Here is a 26878-nt window from a genome sequence, read left to right as displayed (position 1 = left end):
AAAAAGAGATGTAAGTGTGTGTGTATGTGTGTGTGTGTGTGTGTGTGTGTGTGTGTGTGTTTCCGCATTTGTGTGTGCACATAAGCTCAGATTGTGGGTGTGTTCCCCAAAACCCTCCATTAAACTCTCGAGGTTAAAATCTCTGTGTTTGTGCCGAGAGATTTTTTTGTTCCTCTTTCATTTTGGTCTGTCAAGTCTTTCCTCAGCTTCTCTCACTATAATGGATGAGTTGGATCTTTATTTTTATAGCGTGTATCTTTTAAGAAGTTTTGACCTTGAGGAATGTAGATTTTTTTTTCCCCCCAAAGTTTCAAGCCTCATTTAATTGGTTAGATACTTCCTGGTATGAAATATTACCCAAACCCTGATATTTTTTGCTCAACATCAACTTAATGACCTTTTGAACTTGCGTCACATAACTTGTGCTCCAGTCTTTTAAATCTCACTTTTTAATGCTCATACACATCTCTTCGGAAAAGGTTTCCTCCCTCCCTTCCGCCTCCTTCGTGCCATTAAACATTCTTCTAACAAATTCCTCAGCGGCTCTCGCACGCTAGAAATGATCTAGGAGACATGTGATCATGCACACGGAGTCTGAACTTCCGAAATTCATTGATTTTAGATTGCCGCCTGCGCTGAGACATGTTGTTTGTCCTTCTGTTGAGCAATACAGCAGCTTGGCAGAAGGCAGTAACGGCTCCGTTGTCTCAGTCTGACTCCTCGCTATCTCAAAAGAGGAACTGATGGAGCCGTTAGACTGTAAAAATCAGGAGGGCAAACAGCATTTCCCTTCTGAAGTGGAGTAAAGGCTGTCTGAAGCTTGTCAACAGATAATGGGTGATAAGAAGTGGGCGACAGAGAGATTGTTGGCTAAAATAACCTAAATCTTAATATATTCCCCCTTATTTAGGATCTTTTTTCATACTATGGTGCTTTTATTTATGGCTGTCCTTCACTCCGTAGATGTTAACCTTGTTGCTTCTTTAAATTCAGCCTGTTTTTGTCGTGTTTTTTCTATAGATCCATGTCCATTGCATCCAGTTTGGTGGGTGAGGATGCCAAGACCAAGTTCCTGAGCAAGATGGGTCAGCTAACCACCTCGGGCGCCATGCTGGCCAACGTCTTCCAGAGAAAGAAGTGATGCTGCAACACACTGACTCGATCGACCGCTGTACATCTACAGTAACTGACGACCCCGCGCCGTCTTTGGGAGCATTTCATTTTTACTGGAAAAAGCATTGATTCAGCTTAACATAGATGAAAATCGAGTGTATTGTTAATTCATGTTAAAGAGAATGAAGGTTTGCTGACAGTTTTGTCATGACTTGATATCAAACATCCAATACAGCGGGACCACCTGCTATTTAAAGAGCAGCAATGTTTTTTGCAGTGAAAGCTGAGGTTTTCCACTCTGCTCATACCCTCTCCTTAATTCTTAATCGTGACGAAAGCCTCGTCGAGGACTAGGGATTTGCTTTTATGAATCAGTGTCGTTAACGTTTCATTTCAGAAAGAGGAGAGAGAGCAAGAGGAAGAAACCGAACAGTATTGAGATTCACCCAAAGTGATTTAAAAGGGACGCGTTTCCTGGACATTTCTGGACTTCAAAGTTTCACCGAATTTCATTTAATTTTAAGTGCAAAACACGTTTGAGAGAAGAGCTTCACTCGTGTCTTGGAAAGAAAACTCTGAGCACGGCCTGCTGGATTTCATTTAGGATTTTTAATGGGCGTCATTTTGGAGCAAAGGGTTCTAGGAAAGTTTGCATTAACTTGCATGTCTGAGTGAAATTATACTGAAGGTTTGAACCACAAAACAGCTCTCAGAATGCCTCTGTACAGTGTGTCTGTATGGCTCAGAAGTATCGCCTACTTGAAGCTATAAAAAAAAAAAAATGTCTTGCCTTTATTTCTTCAAGGTCTGTCTGGTTTCTGTTTTGATAGCTTCTATTTTATAACTTATTTATGTCTTAATGAAGAAGAAACATACTTTATTCCAACTTCCAAAGAAATTTGCACTTCACTTTACTATTTGTTTGTTTTTGTTTTAATTCAGTCTTATACACATTGAACATTATCACTACTGTTTATGAATTTCTTTTTTGTTTATTCATTTTGGCAATGTGAAGTTGAAGAGAACACTGATCATAATTATTCCCTCTCTTGTCCGTTGCATCTTGTCTCTCTGTGTTGCAGTGTCTCTGATAATTGTACTGTTTTTTTAATTTCTAAAGTGGGTATTTGGTTCTCGTTTTGTTTTTTTTTGTTTTTTTTGGATATGCTCTAAGACAAACAGTAAATAACTGTATCATACACTGAACTGAAGAGGATGGTACTCATTATGTATATTTGAATTTGGTGTCATGGTGTAATAAAAGATGGAGATCAGTTGTGTAATTAAATGTACTTCTCTGGACGCCTCATTGAACATTTCTTGGTGTATGTGTATGCGATGAATGGAAAGCATCCAGAGTTCTGATTATGGTTAAGTGTCGACAGGTGTTGGAGGTAGTAAAACAAAGTCATTTCACAGACAAACACATGCCTCTGCTGTCCCTGCCCCTCACGTCCAAGTCTTTGATGTGAGCTATTGTCTGCTTAACACAACAAACCAAAGTCCATGGTATGGGACATTCCCAACAACTTACCCCAAATAAATCTAGAAATAAAAGCTCAGATGTGTCATCAACATTACACTGTTTCTCAATCGATTTAAATCATCAAAACGAGACAAGGATTCTCTGCCAAAGAAGTTAGATTTTAACAGCACAATCTATCTTTTAGTGACAAGAAAAAGCAAGTAAATAAACAGAAAATGTGGTTAAAACTTCAGTATTTTGCACATTTTGCACAGTTCTGATTGACCTGTAGTGGAATCTAGTACATTGATTTGTGTTTAAAATAGAAATAGGTTAAGCAGGCCTGTGGAGTCATGCTCATTTTATGGTTGAACATTACATGAGTTAACTAACACCCTTGATAAAGAACATAATTTGCATATTCAGGCTAATATTCAACCATCATCACTGATAACTCTGCAGGTGGACAAATAATTGATACGCAGCAGGGGCGTAACTGGGTGGCATGGCAGCATTGTGTGCGTGTGTTTGTGTCTCGTTTCTTTGTGGGTGTGCCTGCGTGGGTCCGTGTGTGTGTAGATATGTGTGCAGAGCCACATGCCTCGTACGTGATTTGCGTTGAAAGTGGATACTCGTTCTTTGTGTCCAAACAGCCCTCTGCTATCCAAGCCTGTGTGTGGCCATGCAAATATGTGTACCTGCATGCACATCTGAATGTGTGATCCAGTATTTTCTGTGTGTTTATTTGCATGTGTGTGTTCAAGAACGCTCGTTTGGCTTTTTATTAGTGTAGAAATGGCGTCAGCCGGCAGCTCTTACTCACAAGAGGGACTTGGGTGACTCACAGATCACATCTGTTTCCAAAGAAAGCAGAAGCAATGCAGATCCAATCCTAAAACCACCGGAACATGGTGGCTAAGATTTAATGTTATTATTCCACTCCGTTCTGCGTGTATGCGAGGGCCAAGTGCATGTTTTTCTACCCTGTGTCTTTTTCAGTGTGTTCAAGAGAGACGGTGCCTAACCCTCGAAGCTTCCTTCCAAAATTATAGTACCACAACAGACTGTGGCTGTTTTCTTCTGTGGAATGAGTGTGTCTTACATTAATGGGAACCATTCAGCAGGCCTATATCCTGTGTATGTGTGCATTTTTGTGTATATGAGCTGTTTGGAGTACTCTTCCTTGGTGAACTTTGACTTGTAAGTGATGCTAAGCAGCACGACCCACATGATTACAGAGGTACACGGTCTTTGCTCGGAACCAGGTTATTTGAAGTGTGATGCTTGTAAACCAGCGTGGTGTCCGCCTGCAGTAGATTTACATTTTTATACATCAAAACAAGCTGCATCATAACTTCTGTGTTTGAAGTGGGGGTCTAACAGGGATGTCTTTATGTGTGCACTTTAGTTTGGTTGTTAGGGAGTGACCTTGGTGTGAATATTCAGAGTCAAGCTGAGGTTTCTGATTGCTACAGTAAAAGAGTCCAATCTGACTCTTTAATTGCTACTGTGCAAGCAGCAGAGGCCCCACCACAAAACAGCTTCTCTCAGCATGTTTTTACGGGAAGAAGGGGAGAGGGAGGACAAAACCCATTACCTTCACTGGCTCAGCTTAAAATCCTTGTTTTACTTCCTCTTTCCCCTCTGTTAAACAGCTTATTAAGAGTCTTGTATTTATCCACTTCCATTCATTGTGGTGATGATCAGAGGATGAGTTGAATCTCGGTCATACATTGTTATGCATTTGCAGGATAATTTGTATGCTCATGTTTCTGAAAACATCTGGAATGTCATTACTTCAGAAACTGTAACAATGTGTGCTCACCACTAAAACAAATATCTGAATAATTGTTTTAAAGTAGATGTGTTTATCTCTTTTCAAGGATCAAATTTCTTTGCATCTTTTTTTCCCTCTTCGCCTCTCTTGTGCCGAAACACCCCTTAGCCTTATCCATTCCCATGCAATTTAATATTTGCATAACTGTCACCTTGAAGAGAACATATTCTCCACTCTGTCAAACCTTCCCTCTCTTGGCTCGCCAGAGTAGGCTGGGCCCAATCTTTCATGCAAATTCAGAGGGACATATAACCAGTGTTTTGTTTTGTTTTTCTCACACCCTTCCCTAAGAGCAGAGAACAACTATTTCCTGGAGGCAGTCACTAATGCTTTTAGATAAATGACTTCTGTAGACTGTAGATATGGTCATGGCTGTTCCAGCAGAGCCCACGCTCCAGGAACTATGCTGGAACTGGCCTACTCACTCCCATGATGAATGGCAAATGTAGGAAGTGAAATCTATGAAAGTGACCACATGTTTTGCCTACAGTTTATAGGGTAATACCTGAATTTTATTATAAATTGAGTATGAGGTCACATATCTTGTTGGCAAACTGAACTCAGAATGGATGTGCAGGCACATCTGTGTTTTGAACAGACTATCACAGAAACATGTAATGACAGCACATTTATAATTCCAGTGTATATAGCTCATATTACCGGAATAATCTTACTGTGCATCATAGCAGATTAGTGCATAGAACCAGGAGGGAGAGAAAGGGATGAACTTTTGTCTTTACATATGACAATGTGGGAGGAGTTCCCTCCCTCCCTTAAGCCAGTCAGTCAGTTTTTACAAGCTGTTGCACGCAGCACCTTCCACAAAGCGTGGGGGACAGCAGAAGGAAGAGAGGAGAGGAGAGGAGAGGTGGAAACCGCAGCTGCCTTACCGGGTATAAAGGCGCAAGAATGCCCTGTGAATCGATGTGGAGGCTCGGCCACATTTACGCACACAAGAAAAAGAAGTGATTCACTGAGGAGGTTTCAAGAGGAATCTGGGAAATCGGATATTTGCTTTTTTGACCGTGAAAGAAAACTTTGTCGAAGAGGTGGTCTTCATTAACCAGCAAAGATGAGACTGAACTTTTCCACGAGTTGGATATTCCGAGGCTGGATAACATGCGTCCTTGTCACCTTTTACGCACAGGTAAAAAAAGATGTTTCTGCTGTTAAAGTTAAGAGTTTTGCACTAATAACACAATTATTGAGTGTATATAACAACCAAAAGAATTGATAATTACTTTATTGTATGCTCTGTCTCCTCTGCGCTACTTTTAAAACGCTGTCATATTTAGTTAGAATGAGAGAGGCAACGCAAAAATACAGATGACGATTTGTTTTTCTTGAGATGATGGGCAAGGAGATATGTAACAACAAACCAGAATATGTGTCATCAGATCTGATTATTTGTATAAACTGGATAGAGTGAGAAGCGGGGGGGAGGAGGGGTTGGATTTTTACGCACGGACACTGACTGGAAACAGTTGTGTTTGGATCAAGTCCACCTCTCCTGTTCTAACCGCAAAAACGCCGCTGGCGGCTGGATGTTCTTCTCCCTCCACCAAGCATTCTCTCCCGGTCCAGAGGGGATCGGCGCGGGCCAAATGGCTCATCAGGAACCTCATTAGCTCTGCCAGAGGAGAGGTTTTCAAAATGAAGTGCAGGGGCCACTAAAAAGAAAGGGGGCAGGGTGTAAAGGTTTTATACCTTTAAATGCTGCAGGCATTTGATTGTATAGGTGTATTAATCATGTTGTATGTAGCATACAGAGCTCTATCATTTAAATTTAAAAAAAATTTTTTTTTAATGTTATAGCTCTGTGATTTTGTTATGCTTGGGATTTTTAGGGTTCCCATTTAGTCCTGATTCTATGTAATGTCTCAGCTGATCCTCTGCCACAGTTAAATTTGAGGGAGAAATAAGTGAATGGCCCATGATATGTTGTTGTCCATGTTGTTGTTTAGTCCAAGGAGCTAACTCTGTCCAGGTGGAGTAGTTTATAAGATGTGGTTGTAGTGGTGGGACTTCTGGGCACCAGTGATCTATCACTGCCTGTTTGCCTGCATTACTGTAAGACAGCATCGTTATGACTTGACTGGAACAGACGCTCTCTTTGTTTTTCTTTCTCTGCTTCACCAAAATAGTGTTGCAAGAGATAATGCTTGGGAGGGCACTGCATCTTGCCCATGCTGTCCAACAAGTTACTTTTTTTTCCAAATAGTGGCAACAAGAGTGAGCAAACAAAGAAACGATGCCCGGAAAACTAGTCAGTGTGTGGAGATGAAGAGATATTTTTCATCTACGTTTTAAGGTGACACTGCAAACCTTTGGCTTTGGTTTGTTCTCACCATGCTCTTGCCATTACTGACTCACAGTATCCCTGAAGAATTCCCCTTCATTTTCTTGGTTTTCAACCACTTCGTCCAAATCATTCGAAATTTATTTCAAACTGTCTGTTTGAAATTGAGCAACACAAGATTACTTCAAGATGTTGAGAGATTTAAAAGTCAATATATCATGTGTGAGCTGAGCTTTGTTGGATTAATTTACTTGCTTATCCATGTGCCTCCTGTTTTTATCAACCAGCTTCTTTATCCATCCATGTATTCATCCCTGTATGTACACACTCATTCAACTATAAAGCATACTACCTCTAGCCTATTCATCTGAACCAATTAGCCTCCTTCACATCCGTCATCTTCTTCATGCTCTTCCTCCTGTAGCTCCATCCATCCGTCAGTCCATCCACCCACCACAGCATCGGTAATCAGTGTTATGTCTAACTCAGCTTGAGCAATAACACTGTATTGCCTCAGGCCTGCAGATCCAAACTTGATTTAATGGTGCAGACAACAGACATTCACTTGATAGATGTTGCATCCCTTGTAATGACAATAGAGCTTTGTGTTCGGAAAGGAGGATAATTTATAATTGCCTTAATACTTTTAATATGCCTCTAACATCATCAGATTAAGCTCTGTCTAGTTCCATTAAGACTATTAACACTGATTATGGTTGACTTGAACTTTTTATTCAAAGTGTGTGATCTCTCCTGGTCAGTATCATTGTTCTGTGTAACTGTCCAGCTCTTTTTTTATATTCCAAGGAAGTCACCTTCCTAATGCAATTACGAAATATTCTAGTTCTTGTGCACCAGAGGATTTTTCCCAGGAAAAACTACAGTAACAGTTACTTGATACTCATTTTTATTAACAAGGTAGCAAGAAATTACAGCCAGTTTGTAAGAAACTGCAAACAAAAGCAGTGTTTTTGAGGCTCATATTGTTCAAAGGTTCTGAAATTATTTATCAGGGGTATGAGATTATGGGAAAAAAAAAAATCATTTAACACAAGTAAAAACCATGATTTGTGCAGGTAGCACTTCAAAGGATTTGTTTTTATGGCTTTCAAAAAAAAAACAATCACAGGTGCAAACATTATACAAAGATTCAATTGTTGTGCAATATGCTTTTACAGCACCTTATCATGGATCCCTGAAACCCCTAGAGGCCAAAAAGCCACACTGTGCTTCTCTTGGCTTGGAGCCAATTACCGTTATGCAAATTCTCTGGTACCCTGACAGTAGATGGAATGCACTGCGTCTCACTCCTGTTTGATAGGATCACATAACTGCTAAAGGTTTTTAAAAAGATAAACAAAAGAGCCAAAATATATTTTTACAGTTTCTGTTGGGCACACATACACACACACACACACACACACACACACACACACACACACATACACACACACACACACACACACACACACACACACACACACACACACACACACACACACACAGAGTTGTTTCCATCACTTCAGAGGATGTTACGTTGACTCACATTCATTTCCTGGAGACTAAACCTAACCCTAACCCTAACCTTAACCATGACCGCCGCATGCCTAACCCTAACCCTAACCTTAACATAACCCTAAACCTACATTAACTTCAAACCAAGTCTTCACCCTAAAATTAATGATTTACGTTAAGGGGACTTACTTTTTGTCCCCATAAGGGAGGAGAGTCCCCACAAAATGACACACCCACATACACACACACATATTCATATACATAACTTAGCTTAGTTAGCTTTGAGGTTGGATGTTCTATCTTGAACTTTATGATAACCTATAATCATATAGGGTGGATCAGCTCTTTTCGTCTTACATATATATTTAGTGAGTCAAAACGTACTACCTCGCATAACTCAAAGCCAATGTTTAGATGTGGCGGTAACAAAAATACAATTCCCAGCATTCTTTTGGCTTCCTGTGCCCTCTGTCCTACTTGTGGAGATTGACCACCACTCTTATAGCTGTGCCTCCACATCTGTATGTATGTATGTATGTATGTATGTATGTATGTATGTATCTATCTATCTATCTATCTATCTATCTATCTATCTATCTATCTATCTATCTAAAGACACGGGCCTCTTAGCATGGGAACCTTTCCTACTTCTGTCACTTCTGTCTCCTGCAGCACATGGTCCTCATTAGTGCTGCGGTGCGAGCTATGAGCACTGTGCATCATTATCCCTTCGGTTAGATTATAAAACAAAGACTGGCTGATGTGTGAGAAGTTGAGTCGAGGTAATTAAACACGCCAGTGTTCATGTTGTGCTGTTGTTGCCTGAGGCAGGACAGACACTGAGACTAAACAGAGTTTAAAACGGAGGTATAAGAAAGAGAGGTAGAGAAATAACAAGAGGGAGAGGAGGAGATGTTGTTATGTAAAGCCAATGTTCTTTACCACCATTATTTTTGATCGAAATTGATAATATTGGTGTATTTTTAAATGTTCAATTTGGTGCTATGAAAAACAAGTGCCTCCTGGAAGCAATTATGTATCGAGGTTTTAACTAAACTAAAACTTCAACTATGGTAAGAATGGAATTTGATGAAAACAAGCTTGTTCCAGTGCTTTCAGTGGTATCTCACGGTCTTCCAAAGCACAGTTTGCTCAGCTGTGATCAAGAAGCAATTGTTTTAACAGGGTTGGCAGCTTTATATGACAGTGAAGCCCATTCAGTGGCAGGAAAACCTGGGGATACATAAGTCTTTAAATGAGGAATCAATTATGTAACATATCATATTTACAACAATGGACTGCATGGGTATAATGCCCAAAGTAAATGATATCGAACTGCAAGATGAAGAGACTGTACTCAATTTGGAAGCTCTGAACTCTATACAGAATTTATTTCTTACTGTTGCCTGTGGGCAAGGCAGGAGGATGGATTTGTCAGTCTTCACTTGACTGGCTTTGTACAGGACTAGAACTCTCCAGAGCCAGTATTTCTATACAATACAAATTATAGGATATGAGTGATTAAGTGTGTAAACTCATTGGAAGAAGGAGCTTGCAGAAGGGCTGAAGAAGTAAAAGAAGGAGGTTGGTCCAAGGTCAGAGTGCAGTCAGGCCTATAGGTTGTATTTTTTTACATTTATATATAGATGCTGTGGCTTTGGCATCGTTTTTGTCATAACAGCCAGATTCTCTAATTCAGCAATGTGGCAAGCCCCTAAGTTAGGGTGGCTGGAGGGTGTGTACAGTATGTGTCTGTCCACATGTTTTACCTTTGTGGCCCCTTTCTTGAATTTCCATTTATTGTTTAAAACATGGATTGATCTAACACTGTTCACTTCCCTGTCTCTTGTAACAAGAGCTCCCTCCCTGCTAATGCAATAGCACACACTGTTGAATGACAATAGGAAACATATAGTTAAGCCTGACCTTTTAAGAATAACATTACTATTTAGCTTAACGGCTGCCACAGGACTTTTTTTCTCATCACTTAGTTTAATGGGCAGGTTAACCAACAGGTCATCTTTCCAAAAGCTAGTAATTATCTTTAAATGGCACAAGAGTGGGGATCAGGAGACCATTTGCAGCCAAGACGTGTTTGTTAAGTCGAAGCCAACTGGATTTGATTGCATTTAATTCCAGTTGGTTCTCCTTATGTAACTGGATACTATTAGAGTTTGGTTTGCTGGTTTGGAGGGTGCACAGCGCTGTGGTCAGGTGCTTCTGAGAGTGTGGAAAGAATTCCTGGGCATGTCTTGGAAATGTTTTAACCATCCTCTTCCTCTCATTACTCACCACCATCTCAAAATATCATGTGTAGATTTAAAAGATGATCTGAAGAAGGAGAAAGATGGGCACTGTAAAGTATGGCCTACACTGAGGAAACCATGAAGCACTGACAGGAAAATTGATGTTTCTGATTAAGCAAATCATGATGATTTCATCAACTTTAGAAAATATGACAGATCTTGTTTTTTAACTCATATTTTCTTTAAATATATGTTGTTATATATATATATATATATGTTGTATATATGTTGTATAAGGATATAAGAAAAAAATTCTTCCTGTTTCCCTGTCATATACAAAGCTTAACTAATGTTGTGTCTTAATATCTTTTAGAACGGAGTCTCCAGATCTGTCCAATGTGACGAGAAACAGTACTTAAAAGGCTCCAGATGCTGCAATAGGTGTAAACCAGGTAATAACACACACACATACATACACAGGAATTTAAGTATGACACAAGAAAGTAGTGTGAGAATATTGAATGTCTAGTTTACTCAATATGGATTCAGCATAGCATAGAAATAGATTTCCATTCACAAAGATCCTTAATTAAAAGAGGAAGGATGTTCATAAATGGAACATTTTCTGCACACACAATCTGCAGTAACATTTGACCCACTAGAATGAGCCACCACTTTGAAAGAGTAAAAAGCCTCTATTTCCTTCCTCTTTTCTCTTCTTCAGTTAGGTTTTTAGTGGCTACTGTGATATACGGGTTGTTAAATCCATCTTTATTCTCTACCCTCCCTCTGTGTCTTTTTTTGTTTTTTTCTTAGGCTTCCGTGTGTATTCTGACTGCAATGGTTCCAACCAAACTCAGTGTGTTAAATGTCTCCCTGGTGAATACCAGCCTGGCTTGACTCAAGAGATGCGCTGTCTTCAGCAGAAGTTCTGTGATCCAGGTTAGTATCTGCAGCTGGCACAAGGATGTCAAAATCTTGAAAGACCATTAAAGGGCTTTGCTACATGTGCCTTTACTATACAAATGTCCCAGTGCACCCATTAAATACCAGTACAGCAATAAACTACAACCTCAGAAATGGCTATAATGTTCACTTTTTGTATTGATCTGCAGGAAAAATGCAGTTGTTTCTGTAAATGATTTTGATGAGGTGAGCTCAAAATCAATTTTTACCTAGGAAAGTGTCCTCTGAATGGACTTGTGAAAGTGAAATTGCATCAATGTGTGTTATTATCAGTTATCTCTAAATCCTTGTAACAAAGTCAATCCCACAAACTGTGACATAATACAAGACTTGGTCAAAACCTTGTATATGGCTGGACTGTGTATGGTCAATGTGCAAAACTGTGGCCAGTTTGTCATGGGGATAGTCATTGGTAGTGTCTATAATGCGAAATCCTGGATATTAAATGTTCATCTGTAATTTTTTGTAGTGGTCCCAGTAATATTTGTTGTTAAAGTGTACTGAAGTAGCATATCACATGACATGGTTAAGCAATGTTATGAATGGCTGACATTGACAAAAAAAAGGTTATGAATGCAGTTGCAATAACAATACTTTCCACTCATATCCCGGGATGTTTGATTTGAAAGAGAGCTTATTTAATTATAACTATTTAACTAATAACTAATTATCTGTTAACTCCCCATGCTCTTTCATCCGTTTCTATCTGTGGATGCATGTAAACATATGGTCTCATCCATATGCATTAGCATGCTAGGTTATCAGTCAGCTTTGTGACTTTATATCTGAGCACAGCTATTAAATCAGAAACACCTTATTACTATACAGTCTATGGGCTACACACAGCACGACATGGCTATGTTAACAATGCTAGCCATGCTAACTAGCTGCTAGCCGCCGTGCAGATTGGTAAAATTGATATCAGTGGATTGGTGCTCCTGTCAGTGTCGGAGCCTCAGTATGTGTCGTGGATGTGTCACGTACAATGGGGCTGTACTGTAACACTTTGGTCAGTAAATGTGTGTTTTTAAAACTTATTTCTGGGTTGCGGTTGGGGCTCCACTGTAAATGGCCCCTGAGGATGTAATTAAAACTGTTTGTGCCAATTCATTTTCAACACTGGGCCGGCTGACCAATGGTGTAACCTCATCACTCAATGAGTCAGTCAGTGACAGGCTAGGGCTGGTGGGGGTTATGGGGCTGGTCTGTGGCCAGTACAGCCAAAAAAGAAGCCTGTCATAATTTTCACTAAAATACTACCTTATTTGCCCTCCAGGTAAGGGCTTCATGCCAAGGCCTGAAAACCTTGAGGCAGAGGAGCCATGTCGCTGCAAACCTAACTTTCAGTGCCATCCCATCAACTGCGAGTACTGTGAGAAGATACCCTCCTGCAGTGCTGGATTTGGACTTGAGTTGGACCCTGGTAAGACATTAATCTGTATCTCTAATAACAGACATAAATCAAGCAATTACAGAGACATGACACAATCTATCTTTTTAATTCCAGAGTCAACTAACGGAAGGAAGATTTGTGTTCCATGTAAGAAAGGCTTCTTCTCTGCTGACAGCAGTGCTGAACAATGCAAACAGTGGACTAAGTAAGTGCACACACATGCTCATACACACACTTTTTCGCCTGGAATATTTTGACATTGTGAGGGGAAAATGCAGTGGGGTAGGTGTACTCACCACCTGCCAGCTGTTATGAGTAATGTGCACACCACTTCCCTGGAACCCTGGACCAGACACCAGTTTTCACTGCTGGCTAGGTCTGTAATGACGAATGACGGTGGAGAGACAGAGGGAGGATTTTGTTTTCTTCCCCATCCGTCCTTCTCTTTCTCTCCACCATTACCACACATGAGGGAAAAAAAACCCACATGTACAAGTATTCCTCTTTACTGGCCTCATTGGGCTCATCTCTGGTGGTGATGAAACCGCCTTCAGGTGGGAAACTGACCATCCGGTGACTTGTTGCGGACAAAACTTGGAACTCAACACTCTAAAGACAGTGGAGGTGGTTGTGAATATCAGAAGGACCACAGCCCCACCCGCCCTCCATCACCCTGTGTGACTCCCCAGTTGACACCATGGAGTCCTTCCGCTTCCTGGGAACCATCATCAGCCAGGACCTAAAGTGGGAGCAGAACATCAGCGGCCTCACCAAGAAGACTCAGTGGTTGATGTACTTCCTGCGGCAGCTGAAAAAGTTCAACCTGCTAAAGTCAATGATGGTGCACTTCTACACCACCTTCATTGAATCCATCCTCACCTCCTCCATCACCATCTGGTACGCTGCTGCAACTGCCAAGGACAAGGGTAGACTGCAGTATATCATTCGCTCAGCCGAAAAGGTGATCAGTTGCAATCTGCCATCCCTCCAAGACCTGCACGCCTCCAGGACATGGAGGCAAGCAGGAAAGATCATGGCCGACCCCTCCCACCCTGGACATAAACTTGTTGAAACAATCAAACAAACAAGAAGCTGAGGTCTGTTAAGACCAAAACCTTATGCCAAGAGAACAGTTTCTTCCCATCTGCAGCCAGCGTCATCAACAAGGCCCGGGACCCCCACTGACACAGACTCTATCCCACCCATTGACATTACATGTTATGTTGATGTAAAAACCCCATAATCTTATACTTGCACATCTCTAACCTCTGATCTAATATGGCACGTTACATTAATGCAACTTGTATTATTATTATTATTATTATTATTATTATTATTATTATTATTATTATTATTATTATTATTATTATTATTATTATTATTATTATTACTATTATTATTATTATTATTGCACACTGCATATACTGTTCTACTCCTTGTTAATATTTTGTACATCTCATTTCATTCTTTTCTATTTGAAATTTAAACCTGTAGCATATTGTAAATTCTTTCTTTTTATATTAATTAGGATTACCTAATTTTGTGTGTATTTCATCTTCTCTCCCAGTTGTAAGGCTGAGGGCAGGAGTGAGACACGGCCAGGCAGCGCTCAGGCTGATGCAGTGTGTGGACCACCTGTCTCTGGTAAGACATGGATGCATTTATTACAGAATATCATGATCATGCCAATTTAATGCATACTGTATATAACAACTACATGAGAATACCTGACAGATGTAGTATATCTTTGGCAGACTTTTATGACTGACAGTAGATGCAGAATAGAAAAGCAAGCTCTGAACTTGTCTGTCTTTCAGGTGCAGCACCCTCCTGGGTTCTAGTTTCATTGCTGTCAGTCATCACTGTTCTCTGCCTCCTCATCCTGCTCCTCTTCTGCTACAAGGATAAACTGAAGTTACTCTCTGGTAGGTTACAGCCCTGTACTAATCTTAAAGTTCTCCCTTAGCTTTGATTTTTCATTATTGTTCTGATTAAGATTGCTGCTCCTGCATTTTAACCAGTATTAAGGTACAAAATGTTGTTTTTTTGTCCAGTAAATCTGCGCTCCTGTGTTCAGAATCTGAAGAGGACAAGGATACAGCAGGTAAGATGAAATTTCAGTTGAAAAGCCATGGACACACAGAAATTTTGCACATAATCTCACCTACATATTAGATTGCTTATGAAATATATGACCAAATGGAAGAATTAGAAACAAATAAAGCACTTGTGTCTCTTACTACATGGATTGTAATAATCATATATTTTTTACTATTCATGCATTCATGCAAGTAACACCTGCTTACAATGCTTTTTTAATACTTTAGGAGACCTTGGCCCCTCTTTACCACAGCGGAGTGGCAGGAGGAATAGGAGGAGGCCCAGGAAATACCAAATGCACACCATGTGAGACAACCAAACTCATCTGTCAAGCCCCCCAAAACCCTGCTGATGAGCCCCCATGCACCTACCCCACCACTGTTACCGATGTGAAGGTGTCACTGCCCCTAACAGTGAAAGAAGAAGGGACAAAAGGAAAGACAGTGATGGAGGAACACAGCGAAGGGTCCGGGGAACCTGAGGAGGTGTCTGAAGAAGAGGAAGTTGTGAGTGTGTCTCCGCTGTTGGCAGGTTCTTGTCTGTGTGTCATTCCGGTACGTGAGCCACTGGAAGTAGGAGAGAATGAGGACTGTAGTCAGGCTGTCAGCCATGGGACTCCCAGAATCTGCTTCTGTGGAGGGCTGGATGGAGATGAGAGGGGGAAAGAGGAAAAAAGTGAGAGTGAAAGGGCAGACAACAGTGGAAAAACGCGTGGCAGGGACCAAGAAAAGGTTATTCTGTTCAAGAGTGAGACAAGCGCTGCATCTCTGGTCTCTCTGTCTCCTCCTTTCCTCCACACCACCTCTGTAATCCCACCAGCCAGCCCACATCCTGAACTCTGCCTGCCGTTGTCCCAAGCTCAGGCGAGGCCAGAGTTCAAACCTCACCTGAAAGACAGGTCACTGGTAAAACAGGAGGAATTATATAGACTGGCAAGCACAGACTCCACCTCCACAGAGAATAGCAGCCCCAGTGCAGCCTCCACGATGACCTCAGTTAGCCCTTTGATGACATCCTCATCTGTCGGAGATCTCTACCTGGACAAGCCCCCTGAGGCCTCCAGCCAGGAGCAAGGCCAGGGACTTTCCTGGGGAGACAGCAGAGGAAACAAGCTCTCATCAGGGGACTCAGAGCTGGAGTGCTCACCTGAGAGCCTCCAGAGCCAGCTGGCAGAACCAACTCTTACCTCAGGTAGGTGAAAATGTAAAAACTTCAAAACCCATGTAGCCCGGTATGGAAGCCCATTTCTGCCAAAAAAGGACAAATATTAATGATATATTAGGAATGACAAAAATAGAAATACTCGTGATTACTCAAGTCAAAATTATATATGCAAATTTAAAATTATGACTTGTTACATCAAAAGACAGAGATTCTTTGTAAAAATCTTTCACTAGAATTATTAGAGTAAGTCAAAATTCTGAGTTAGCGGGTCAAAATAAGTGAGTTAATACTTGACTTGTAATCTAACAATTACGACTTACTTTCTTATAATTTTAGTAAGTAATACTTTTAACTTAGTATCTTATAATTCTTACTTACCATCTCAAAATCATGACTTCATATGTCATAATTTGGACTTAAAAGTCCGTTTTTATTTATTTTCTAATAATTCTAAGTTAGTAATTGTGACTTACAAAGTCTAAATGACTTACTATTTAATTATTTTCACTTAAAAATCAAGTTTTACTTATAATTACATATTTTTGAATTGGATAGTCAACCTTGTTATTCTGACTTTGTATCTCATTTTCACTGACTATTACCATTCATGTTTTTACTTTTATTATTACCAAACTTCTTATCCATTTTTTCCATGGCAGAAATGGGCTTCCATACATCTCGTAGCTTCCCAGAAACACAAGCTATTTTTAGCTCTCCTGGGGCAGTACAAAGATGCTATGGAGCTGGATATTTTTGCTATGACTACTCATTTTATTGTCAATGAAAACTGTATGCACAGTGGTTGTGTGCTTTGGGGATAATAGCTCATTACAAAGACTGTGGGACCACAGTTGTGTTTGCCAGGTGGATTCTTTATTCTGTGTTTGAGTAGGCAGTCACCACTTTATTGCCACAGAATCATACCCATACATGATTTGATACACTAGCAGTGTTCTGTTCCCGCAGAATAAGTGGAACAATCCACCAAGAATAACAGAATGAAATTTTAGTCGGTTTTAATGGAAAGTTTTACTGTCACATGGTTGAACTTGTATTGTTCTCACTGAGGCCTTTACAATGCTGCCAAAGAGAAAAATCTCAGAGAAACATATTTATGCATTGTGCCTCAAACACCGAGTGGTTATGGTTAGTTTAAAAGCTGTATTATTAGAGCAGTCTGCGCAGGACAGTGGTTAGCTCAGTCTGGGGTATTATTAGGTGAACATACTGAAGACAAGACAAGAGGATTGGTTTCAGCATAAGAATAAGAGGTTTGTGTGATTGTTTCCAGGAAATATGTTTTATCAACGCCAGTGTACCAAGAAATATGTTTTATGAACGCCAGTATTGATAGTTGGACCCCAAATTTGGGGGGGACCACACAGAGAGCAGGAATAGGATATGTGTGTGTTTGATGAGTTAGTGAACCACTAGAACCACACTCTAACATACACTGTTGTGTGTGTGTCAGTGTGAACTATGCCATGTACAATGCTCCTGTTTACCCAGAGTTCCATAGGGTTGCGCAAAGTGACCACAGCTTTAATTGAAGCAAGATGTGTGCAGCTTGAGTAATACTTTTATAACCCTGCCCACCCAACAAAAACACACACACACACAAACTTGTGAAGACTTTTTTGGACTCTCACTGATGACTGGGTACTTTAATTACACGCTTGCTGGCATGAAATGAACACCATTTCCCATCATGCAGTAATGACAGATGATTAAATGGATTTCCCACACATGATATTTAAAGGTCAGAGGTCTCACCTGTGTACATAGTTTTTAAACGCTTCCTTTCCACCTGGAAATTAAAACATGATAAAACATAAGTCTTACCTGTTGGTCACTCGCTAGAGCAGTTTTTAGGGTTAACTGCCTTTGGTCAGGGGCACCTAAAGAGTGCTAATTACTCAGACCTATTCTGGTATTCAAGTTCTGGCAGTCATCCAGATAAAATAAGCAAGATTTTAGGCAGATCTGTATAAATGTGTGGTTTGTCTTTGAGATTAAACAGGAGAGATGTTCCACAAGAGTTCAATTTTAGTCCTTGGTTTAAAACCCCTGTCAGTAGATGATATTGCTGCTGTTGTTGGGCATCCAGAAAAATCAGCTTGGTATTAAGAAAGGATAAACAGAGGAACCCAAGCAGATTCCATAGAGCTTTGTTTTCAAAGTTGTGGTGAAATGACATATTTTCAAGCCAGACCTCTCAGACTGGTATTCCGGGAAAGGCTCTCAGATGGGGAACACAGAGACACACTCTCTGAGTGTGTGAATGTGTGAGTCTGTTTCTGCAACTTTATGGGGCTATGTTAGTGTGTGTGTGTGTGTGTGCATGTGTAAAAGTGTCTGCTAGAGTGTGTTTACTTACATTTCGCTGCTGTGTGTGTTTGTGTGCGCATGTATGTGTGAACAGATGAGGCATGAGCTGTGAGTCACGGAGGGTCTGCTCATTCTGTAGGCTGGAAAGTCAGACAGGAGGCTGGATAAAAAAGGAACCAGAGGCTTAATATGGTGAAAGATGGGTTATAAACAGATACACACAACTGATTTCCTAACTCACCTGGTTCGCTTTGATCCTTATGTTAACAGTAAGAAAACAATGAGTCAATCAATACAAATGTTTTTTGAATGCAGGTTCACAATGTAGAGGTATAAATGAAGCTGAAATAAGTCATGGAAAATTCTCTTTGGATAAACATGTTGTTGGACAGAGTTATAAAGAGTTGAACAGCACTTTGTCTGCATTTATTCTGCCATGTGTGTAAACCCTGAACCTTTAACAAATGGCTTGTTTTCAGAAGTCTTGATTTTCTCACGCTAAAAAGTGCTAGGCACTCTGAAACAAGGGCAAAAAGGATATGATATGGCGGTCCATGTCGCCATGGCCTCTCTGTGGTCATCCTGCATGGTCATTACACCCACTGTCCATTTGTCATCCGAGGTTAGCCAAGATTTAGCCCCTTCTTCACTTGCGTCATGAATAGGGGAAGCTCTATCTGCCTATGTATGTGAAGGTGTCTTACACAACCATACTATATACATATATATACATACATATTTCTATATATTACCCAATAAGGTGTCATTGCACTGCCATTTCTTACAGCATCTACAAAGGGAAATATTAATTTGTCATAAATTACCCCTACAAACCAATGGTTTTGTCACGCTACCACATTTATCGCACATTGTCCATAAATCTTGCTGCTTCACTTGTGCCTCCATCTTGTTTTTTTTTTCCTCTTATTTCTCACGATCTTCTTCTCATTCTCCCTCCCACATCTTTCTGTTCAGGTCAGGTGTCTGGGAACCACAACACCACCTTCATCTCCAGTGGCCAGGTGATGAACTTCAGCAGCGATGTTATCGTTGTCTATGTCAGCCAGACATCTTTCGGCAGCGATGGGGCAGAGCTGGACGATGCCTTCGGCAGCCCTGTCCAGGAAGAAGCCAGTGAGACAGCTCAGTTTTTCGAGAGTAGCCTGAGGTCACCAGGGGACTCCATTACCCACAGAACCTTGCAAGAAGAGACACTGCTGGTCCGAGAAGTGATGGAGGAACGGCCACATGGAAAGTGAAACCAGTGGCTGTGTTTTATGTCAGTACAGTGATCATCTCCATAGTCCCCAACCATCAGTTAGACACTGAAAAACTGGCCTTTGATGATTTCTGTTGCCCTATACTGTACCTGGTAGCTCTTTATGAAATTATTGATTTATCTTCAAAGACATCCCATTTCCCACATAAGTCACTGATCCTTGCCTCTAGCATCTCTATGTGCCTTTTTTCATTTTCCAGTGGAAAGCTGCAGGCATTTTTTAATGGAAACTCCCTCCTTTCCAGACAATGATGGGGAATTTTGTTGGGAGCTGGATGTGGAACTAGAGTTCAGACTGGAGGAACGTCATGTTTTTACTGTTTGCATGGAAATTGCAGCTGGGTTCTCATACAAAGAAGTTACTACATTTTTCATTCCCACATTTTATCATTAAATAGGATAGGTTAAAACTTGTACACTCCCCTGTATGAAAACACCCGGCCAACCAGTTTTTTTGCCTTTCTGAGTTTGACATTTGGATGATTTGAAGAGTTTCCTCACAAAACTAAATATCCACCATGTGGAAATAATGTGCTTCCCCTCACAAAAATCATATCATTAAAGTAAATATTTTTATGGTAGAAAATGTAATCTATCTAATCTAGCTAATCTTGTGAGGCAGAATCAAAGTTTATTCAAAAATAATGATGAATATCTGGCATTTCTCTGAGTGAATTTTCCCTTTTTTTTTTGGTGTGCAGGGTCTAAAGAAAGCTTTGTTACAACAAAGTGACACATCCAGTTTTGGTACGATGCTTATGTGTATGTAGACTTTTTAAAAATTCTCTTCCTACTGCACCATGTGTGCAGTTTGTGTCTAAGAAAAATGCTATGCATTTGATAAGCTATTTTGTTACTGGTTTGATCTTATTTCAGTATGTTTTAACATGCAAGCCTTAATGAAGAAAAGTAAAATGTCCGACTGTTTATAATAATTTGTTTTAAATAATTTTACATAGTAGATTTTTTATGTATTATTTCAGAATTTGCATATGTGATCAATGTTTGTATACAGTATATTTCAAAAGACAAGAAAGCATAATGTATTTGTGAAGCGAGAATGAATATTCCTTTTGTGCTTCCTTTCATTTGATTTGAGGTGTGGATATGTTAAATGGAGCCATTGACAGCAGGCAAAATGCACGCTGTAGGAGTTTAAAGGGACTGTTCATTTACAACCTCACCAAATGTATGCAGCCTTACAATGATTATGTACATATCAATCAAATCTATCGCGATGAATGACTGAAAGAATATTTTGATTGAAATTAAAAATGTTTTGCATCTAATCCTTTCAAAGATGGTCGCCATTGTGCATTCTGTGGTTTCTCTCTTGTCAACTTTGCTATTCTGGGATCGACAAATTACAATGAAAGAGCCGTTTATCTTCTCAAGATGATCTATAATCTTTGTGAAGCCGAGCTAATTACACATGTGGCCAGCCCTCTCTGTCTTTGTCCCAGTGTTGACAGACAGGCAGCCTTTCATCAGGCTTAGGGATGGCGAGCAGCTGTGAGGAGAAACGAATCTAGCAGTCAGACGAGCTAGCGTCACAGAGAGACCACATGAGAGGAGCTGGCAGCACTCATTTAGGCCTGGTTTGGGTCAGCAGCAGTATGTTTATAAATGTGTGTATGTGTGCGCATTGGTGTGTAAGTTGTTTGTGAAAACAGGAAGTTATGACTGGCTTTCACATGGTTTACATGAGACCTGGCGAGCTGGCCAACACAGGACCTTACTGTAGATTGAAATGATTTCAGCCTCCTCATGTGAGAAAACATTTTCTCATTTGACGGTAGACATGTAGAAAGTCCTAAACCACAGTGTGGTGCTACAGTCCACCCTAGTGGTAACTGCATGTTAGGATAAGAAACATTTCAAGTGGAAAATTCTTTAAAAACGAGTGCAAGACCAGGTGAGGCACTGCTGGTCACGTTTTCTATCCTAAGTTGACCAAATTTAGTTTATGGTCTCTTTAAAACATACACATGCAAAAACGAATCATAATTACACAAATAAATTATACAAATAAAAGGAATAAAGATCCTCAAAGAAGGGGAACCCCACTCTTGAGTAATGATCCAAGTTCAGCTTTTCTATTGCAGCACTTTACAGGATCAAATAAACTGCCAGTGTCATCCCAATCACCAATTAGTCTCACAACATAGCTATGCGATCACTTAAACCCTCCTGTGGAAAGCACCAGAAAATCCACGATGGCGAAATTCTGAAATTACAGTCGTCTCACCTGTGGATCCGGGTTTTGAATTTCGCCTGCACAGACGGTTAAATATGATTAGGTAGTTTTCACTAACGGTGATTCCTCCTTCTGCAAATCTTGCAAGTAAGATATATGATGAGTTAATAAATCTGATTAATTGCTTTAGATCAAACTACAAAAAGGTATATGAAGTAATTTGACTTAGCAACACCTCGATCAGCAGTTGCAATCTTATAATACTGTTTATAGGTTAAAGGACAGTCAAGTCTGTCCTAAAACAATAGTCAGGTACCCAAATGACCATTGACACATGATTTTTTTTTTGCTGTAATCATTCCTCCTGTTCATACTGACCATGAGGAGAGCCTTTCATAATGTGCTTTCAATGTGAGTGATGGCGGACAAAATCTGCAGTTCTCATTCTGTGCAAACATGCATTTAAAAGTTTATTTGAAGCTAAAATGAGGCTTCAGCCGTCCAAATTAGTCAACTGCAACTGAGCAGAAAACAAAGAGGGGATTTTTATACTGAAAAGACTGTTACTGTGGAAAATATCCACTTTATTTGACTAACTCAGATGGATAAAGTTCATATTGTCAACACAGTTTTGCTCAAAATGAGGATGTCTTGTCCCCCCATCACTTCCATTGTAAGCACATTTGGAGGGGGTCTTGTAATGGTCAGTATGAAAAGGAGAAATTATTAGAATGAGCAAAACCTGTTATATACCTCATATACACATACCTTTGCCACTTGCAGACACCATGGAAACTTGCAACTTTTGAGGCAGAATACAGATGAGAGAAAAAGATACATGCAATCACATGAATCTTTTGCATAACAATTATTCTACTCAGTCAGAGTCAGCTTCAAAAAGTTGGCACTAAAAACATGAATAGTTCTCTGTTATTTACTAAGAGCCCTTTTTGAAATTCTGCCTTAACTGATTAGTTACAATTACAGACTTTTAACAGAGGAGGATTTGTGTCTAATACTGACTTCCTGACATATAACCATTATAAGGTCCAATACAGTGAGGCTGTCGTTCTTCTCTCTTTGATTTCTGTGTCTTCCTCTCTGCCACATCTCCAGACCTCGGTCTTGAAGCAGCATTTAGGAAATAAGGGGCCTCACAAATTTGTGGAGGATCATTTTGTGTCATCAACTACCGAAATGCAAGCAGTCAGGTAAGAGTCTTCTCATTTAAGACATCACCACCAGAAATAAAGAAGATAATTAGTAACATTCTACCTCTAACAGAACTTTGAATTTCAAAGATTTGTTGAAGTGTTTTAGGAATACAATGTTGTTTTAGAACTAAATGCCACATATAAAGCAAAAAGAATCTGGAAAAACAAACAAACAAAAGCTTTTTATTCATGCCGCTTTGAGTACTAGCTGAAGGAAATTGCTACTTCAAGTCAGTTCAGACAGAAACTGAAATATAACTTAAGTTGCCAAGTCAATTCAAAACCTATGACCTTTAAGGTCTTATAATATGATGACTGTGGATTCTGACATTCACAGTTTTGTATTATGTGGTAAACCTCACCCACCTTGTAATTTCGTTGCTGTATGTTTATACCAACATGTTGCATAAACAGTGATGCTTACTTACTTTTTTAGTAGGTAAAATTGGGTTTCAACATTGTGTTTGGTGTCAACATTCCCCTTAACTCTCTTCTAATCGCTTCTAACCCCTCAGGTCTCTGATTATCCCCAAGTGGTCTTCAGATGTGCATCTGGAGGGGAAGACAGCTATAGTAACGGGTGCCAACACAGGAATAGGCAAAGAAACAGCTAAAGACCTGGCTAGCAGAGGCAAGAAAGACAGAAAAAATGAATGCTGAGGCTCTTATTATTTCTGACAAATTCTTCTTTCAGTGTGACTCAGATTACCTGTGTGGAAATATTTTAAGCCTAATTCCTGCAAGGATAACTCATATGATGAAGTGGCTTAAGCAATAAACTGTTGAATGTATTGAAATGAATAATGTTCAGAAGCATAACCATTGCTGGTTTTAATAAAAGATAGTTAAATACATATGAGACCAGAGAATACCGCCACTTGTAAACACTGAGACGAAAATAAATGTTTAAAAAGTAAGATCACCACCTTACCTTGTTCAAATTTCAGCATGCATGTACATGCAAACACACACTTCCCCTATTAAGAGGTAATAATCTCTCTAGGGGCACGGGTGATTTTGGCATGCAGAGACATGGCAAAAGGAGAGCAAGCGGCTCGAGACATCATGAGGGAGGTGAAGGGAGCCAAGGTTGTCGCCAGGCAACTGGATCTGTCTGACACCAAATCGATCTGCCTGTTTGCTGAGAATATTTACAACAGTGGGTGGCACATGCACACACACACACACACACACACACACAAATACATGATTGTAATCCATCTTTTAAAGATTAAAAAACATGGATTTTGTTTTCCAGCTGAGAAGGCTCTTCACTACCTGATTAACAATGCAGGAGTGGCGATTTGTCCTCACGCCATGACAGTGGATGGATATGAGATGCAGTTTGGAGTCAATCACTTGGGTACGAGATGAAAATGTTGAAGAAATACAGCAGGTTTGGCAAGGAAATTTGGGGCCTGTTTTTGATTAAAATAACTACAGAGTTTTTTGGGTCTCTGCCAACTGCCCTCATTACTTTTTACCCTGCAGCACTAGAACAAATGATCATATTCTTCTAATCTTCTCACACACTCTCACCCTCTCCAGGTCATTTCTTCCTGACTTTCCTGCTACTTGACTTGCTCAAGCACTCTGCCCCATCCCGGGTCATCAACGTGTCGTCATCAGCTCACTTCATGGGCAAGATCCAGTTTGATGACCTGAGTGGTGAGAAGGACTACCACCCTGTCAGGGCCTATGCACAGAGCAAGCTGGCCAACGTACTGTTTACCAGAGAGCTGGCCAAAAGGACTGAGGGTACATAGGGTGTGTGTGTGTGTGAGAGAGAGAGAGTGAGATTATGCACTATCTATGCTTGTCTTTATGTCTCTTTCTATGCCTCTCTGTCTCTCTCGCTACATAAAAAAATGGATCTGCATCTTAAGCCCGTGTGAGAGTCTCATGCCTCAACCACAATCGCTGTGAGCAAGAAACAGAGCAAGGAACAACATGCTTATAGAAAAAAAAACCAGTCTTTAAAGAAATAATTATTGCTCTACTTATCACACCTTGTCTGTGTGTCTCACTATTAATCTTACTATCAATTTCCACAGAGGTAATAACAGTACGAGTAAATTATTTTGTTTTATTGTCATTTGTTATCATCAACTTACCAACGTGTGGATTTTATTCATATGTAATTATTGTATCAGGGGTTCTGATAATAAGCTAAATCCTTTTGTTGTTTAAATTTGCTGCATTATATAATCAGTGTTTGATAATTGTTAGGTTGTTGTCTGGGGTTTTCTTTTGAAAAAAACAATATTAACAATATAATAAGATAGAAAAGCATTCAAGGTTTTGAGAAGTTGGCGTCCACATCGACCCATCTGAAAGAAATTCAGTTCGTGGTCTCAGCTCTGTGCTCAGTTCATCCCATTGCTTCCAGTTGTAGGTGTGATGGCTTACTCGGTGGACCCTGGCATGGTGAACACTGAAATAACAAGGCACATAAGGCAGCCCCTTGTCGACATATTCAAAACCTTCGGTTTTCTGCTAAAGACTTCGGCAGAGGGAGCCTACAGCATCATCTACTGCACCGTAACTCCTGAGAACCAGCTGCTCACAGGAGGATACTACAAGTGAGTCTGTGGTGTTATTACACAAGCAGCAAATTCTCAGATGAGTCAAATCAGCTGCCCAAAGCCACTTAGGATGTGAAAACAGAAGAAGCAGCATCGCAACACACATTGGAACAATAATGCCAGTGTACTTTAAGTAATGACAATAATAGCCTTCTTGAAAAGATGTCAGATGCAAAAAGTGTTTTGTTGGCACTTAGTAGGATTCTTCATCATTGATCTCCCTTATTTATTCTGTACCAATCACAATGGAGAAGGATTAGATAAAGAGAAGCACTTTAAACTCAAATTTATACCATGCATATGAGGTAATGACTCAATCTTTCCTTTCCTTTCCTTTTTCCTTTCAGGGACTGTGCCATTACAGAAAGCTCCAGGGCAGCTCAGGATGACGGCACTGCCTTAAAACTGTGGGCTGTGAGCTGCCACCTGCTCGGCATCCGCTGGAGATGAACTCACGGACTTAAATACGCTCCTCTGCATGTTATGAAGCAATATATGCATGTGCATGTGTGTGTACAGTGATACCCTTAATACTACAAATTATAAAACGCATGCTTCTAAGTTTTACTCAATGCTGAGAATGTTATGTAGGTGATGGACATGAACTGTGTAAGCAGGCACACAGAATATCAAAAACAGACCTTATTTGGAGCTGAAACGGTAAAAGTCGGAAAAGGCTGAGATGCTAATAGATGAGTAATGGAAATGAATGCTGATTCTAATAATAAAAAAATACCACTGATATCCCAAACTGATGATTATTCTCATGTTTTATTCTTTAACTCAGATGTCTGTCAGATGTCTAAATGAGTCATTCGGTATATTTGCAACATATTATAATTATTTTTCATTTATTTATTTATTAATTTTTACAGCACAGCTAATTTTGGAAATCCTCATGACTGGATTAGGCATTTAGTAGCATGGTCCATCTGACCTGGGAGGACCTCAAGTGGCCATAAAGCAATATTGCAATACACCATAGTCAACTGCTACTACTGTTGCTGGATTTCGACATATTCTTCTAGTAATAGTAAATTAAGCATTTATTTATATCATCTTATGGTTTTGTATTGTTTTTATATCTATACTTTCCAAACATGCAGATATGTTTGGCATGCTTGAGATTTTGTACTACTCTCTTGGGGCAGCTCAGCTCATAACTTGTGTTTCTCCG

The 26878-nt window shown here is 40.0% G+C and overlaps 3 protein-coding genes across 6 annotated transcripts in view; all 3 read left to right on the top strand.

Moving 5' to 3' along the window:
* relch (RAB11 binding and LisH domain, coiled-coil and HEAT repeat containing) overlaps positions 1 to 2415 on the top strand; it is a 34447-nt gene extending 32032 nt beyond the window's left edge. For all 4 annotated transcript variants that reach the window (XM_044339325.1, XM_044339324.1, XM_044339322.1 and 1 more), the window contains one exon: positions 1021 to 2415. In XM_044339325.1, the coding sequence (XP_044195260.1) occupies positions 1021 to 1141 (121 nt within the window). In that variant the 3' untranslated portion in view covers positions 1142 to 2415. The remainder of the gene's footprint in view (positions 1 to 1020) is intronic.
* Positions 2416 to 5237: 2822 nt separating this feature from the next.
* On the top strand, positions 5238 to 19747 carry tnfrsf11a (tumor necrosis factor receptor superfamily, member 11a, NFKB activator). The gene is made up of 10 exons (XM_044340439.1): positions 5238 to 5562; positions 10849 to 10927; positions 11292 to 11417; positions 12718 to 12864; positions 12949 to 13039; positions 14402 to 14478; positions 14652 to 14759; positions 14889 to 14938; positions 15162 to 16125; positions 19402 to 19747. Exons 1-10 carry the CDS (start codon positions 5488 to 5490, stop codon positions 19683 to 19685), a joined length of 2001 nt encoding a protein of 666 aa, XP_044196374.1. The 5' UTR covers positions 5238 to 5487; the 3' UTR covers positions 19686 to 19747.
* Positions 19748 to 23099: 3352 nt separating this feature from the next.
* On the top strand, positions 23100 to 26389 carry si:dkey-73n8.3 (uncharacterized protein LOC100150965 homolog). Its single transcript, XM_044340459.1, has 7 exons — positions 23100 to 23113; positions 23632 to 23747; positions 24120 to 24275; positions 24375 to 24479; positions 24665 to 24874; positions 25506 to 25698; positions 26049 to 26389. Exons 1-7 carry the CDS (start codon positions 23100 to 23102, stop codon positions 26149 to 26151), a joined length of 897 nt encoding a protein of 298 aa, XP_044196394.1. The 3' UTR covers positions 26152 to 26389.
* The last annotated feature ends 489 nt before the right edge of the window (positions 26390 to 26878 follow it).

Source organism: Thunnus albacares, chromosome 21 (assembly GCF_914725855.1).
Source record: "Thunnus albacares chromosome 21, fThuAlb1.1, whole genome shotgun sequence".
In the NCBI taxonomy this organism is placed as follows: Eukaryota; Metazoa; Chordata; class Actinopteri; order Scombriformes; family Scombridae; genus Thunnus; species Thunnus albacares.
The sequence above is the reverse complement of the archived record's forward strand: the minus strand, read 5'-3'. Positions and strand labels throughout refer to the sequence as shown.

What these genes read in the sequence shown, in the direction of transcription:
- tnfrsf11a (XM_044340439.1), top strand. Translation starts at nt 5,488, where the DNA reads ATGAGACTGAACTTTTCCACGAGTTGGATATTCCGAGGCTGGATAACA. An exon ending in TTGTCACCTTTTACGCACAG is followed by an intron (nt 5,563 to 10,848) that starts GTAAAAAAAGAT and finishes AATATCTTTTAG; the next exon opens with AACGGAGTCTCCAGATCTGT. An exon ending in TGGACTTGAGTTGGACCCTG is followed by an intron (nt 12,865 to 12,948) that starts GTAAGACATTAA and finishes TTTTAATTCCAG; the next exon opens with AGTCAACTAACGGAAGGAAG.
- si:dkey-73n8.3 (XM_044340459.1), top strand. An exon ending in TGCTGAGAATATTTACAACA is followed by an intron (nt 24,276 to 24,374) that starts GTGGGTGGCACA and finishes TTTGTTTTCCAG; the next exon opens with CTGAGAAGGCTCTTCACTAC. An exon ending in GCTGGCCAAAAGGACTGAGG is followed by an intron (nt 24,875 to 25,505) that starts GTACATAGGGTG and finishes CATTGCTTCCAG; the next exon opens with TTGTAGGTGTGATGGCTTAC.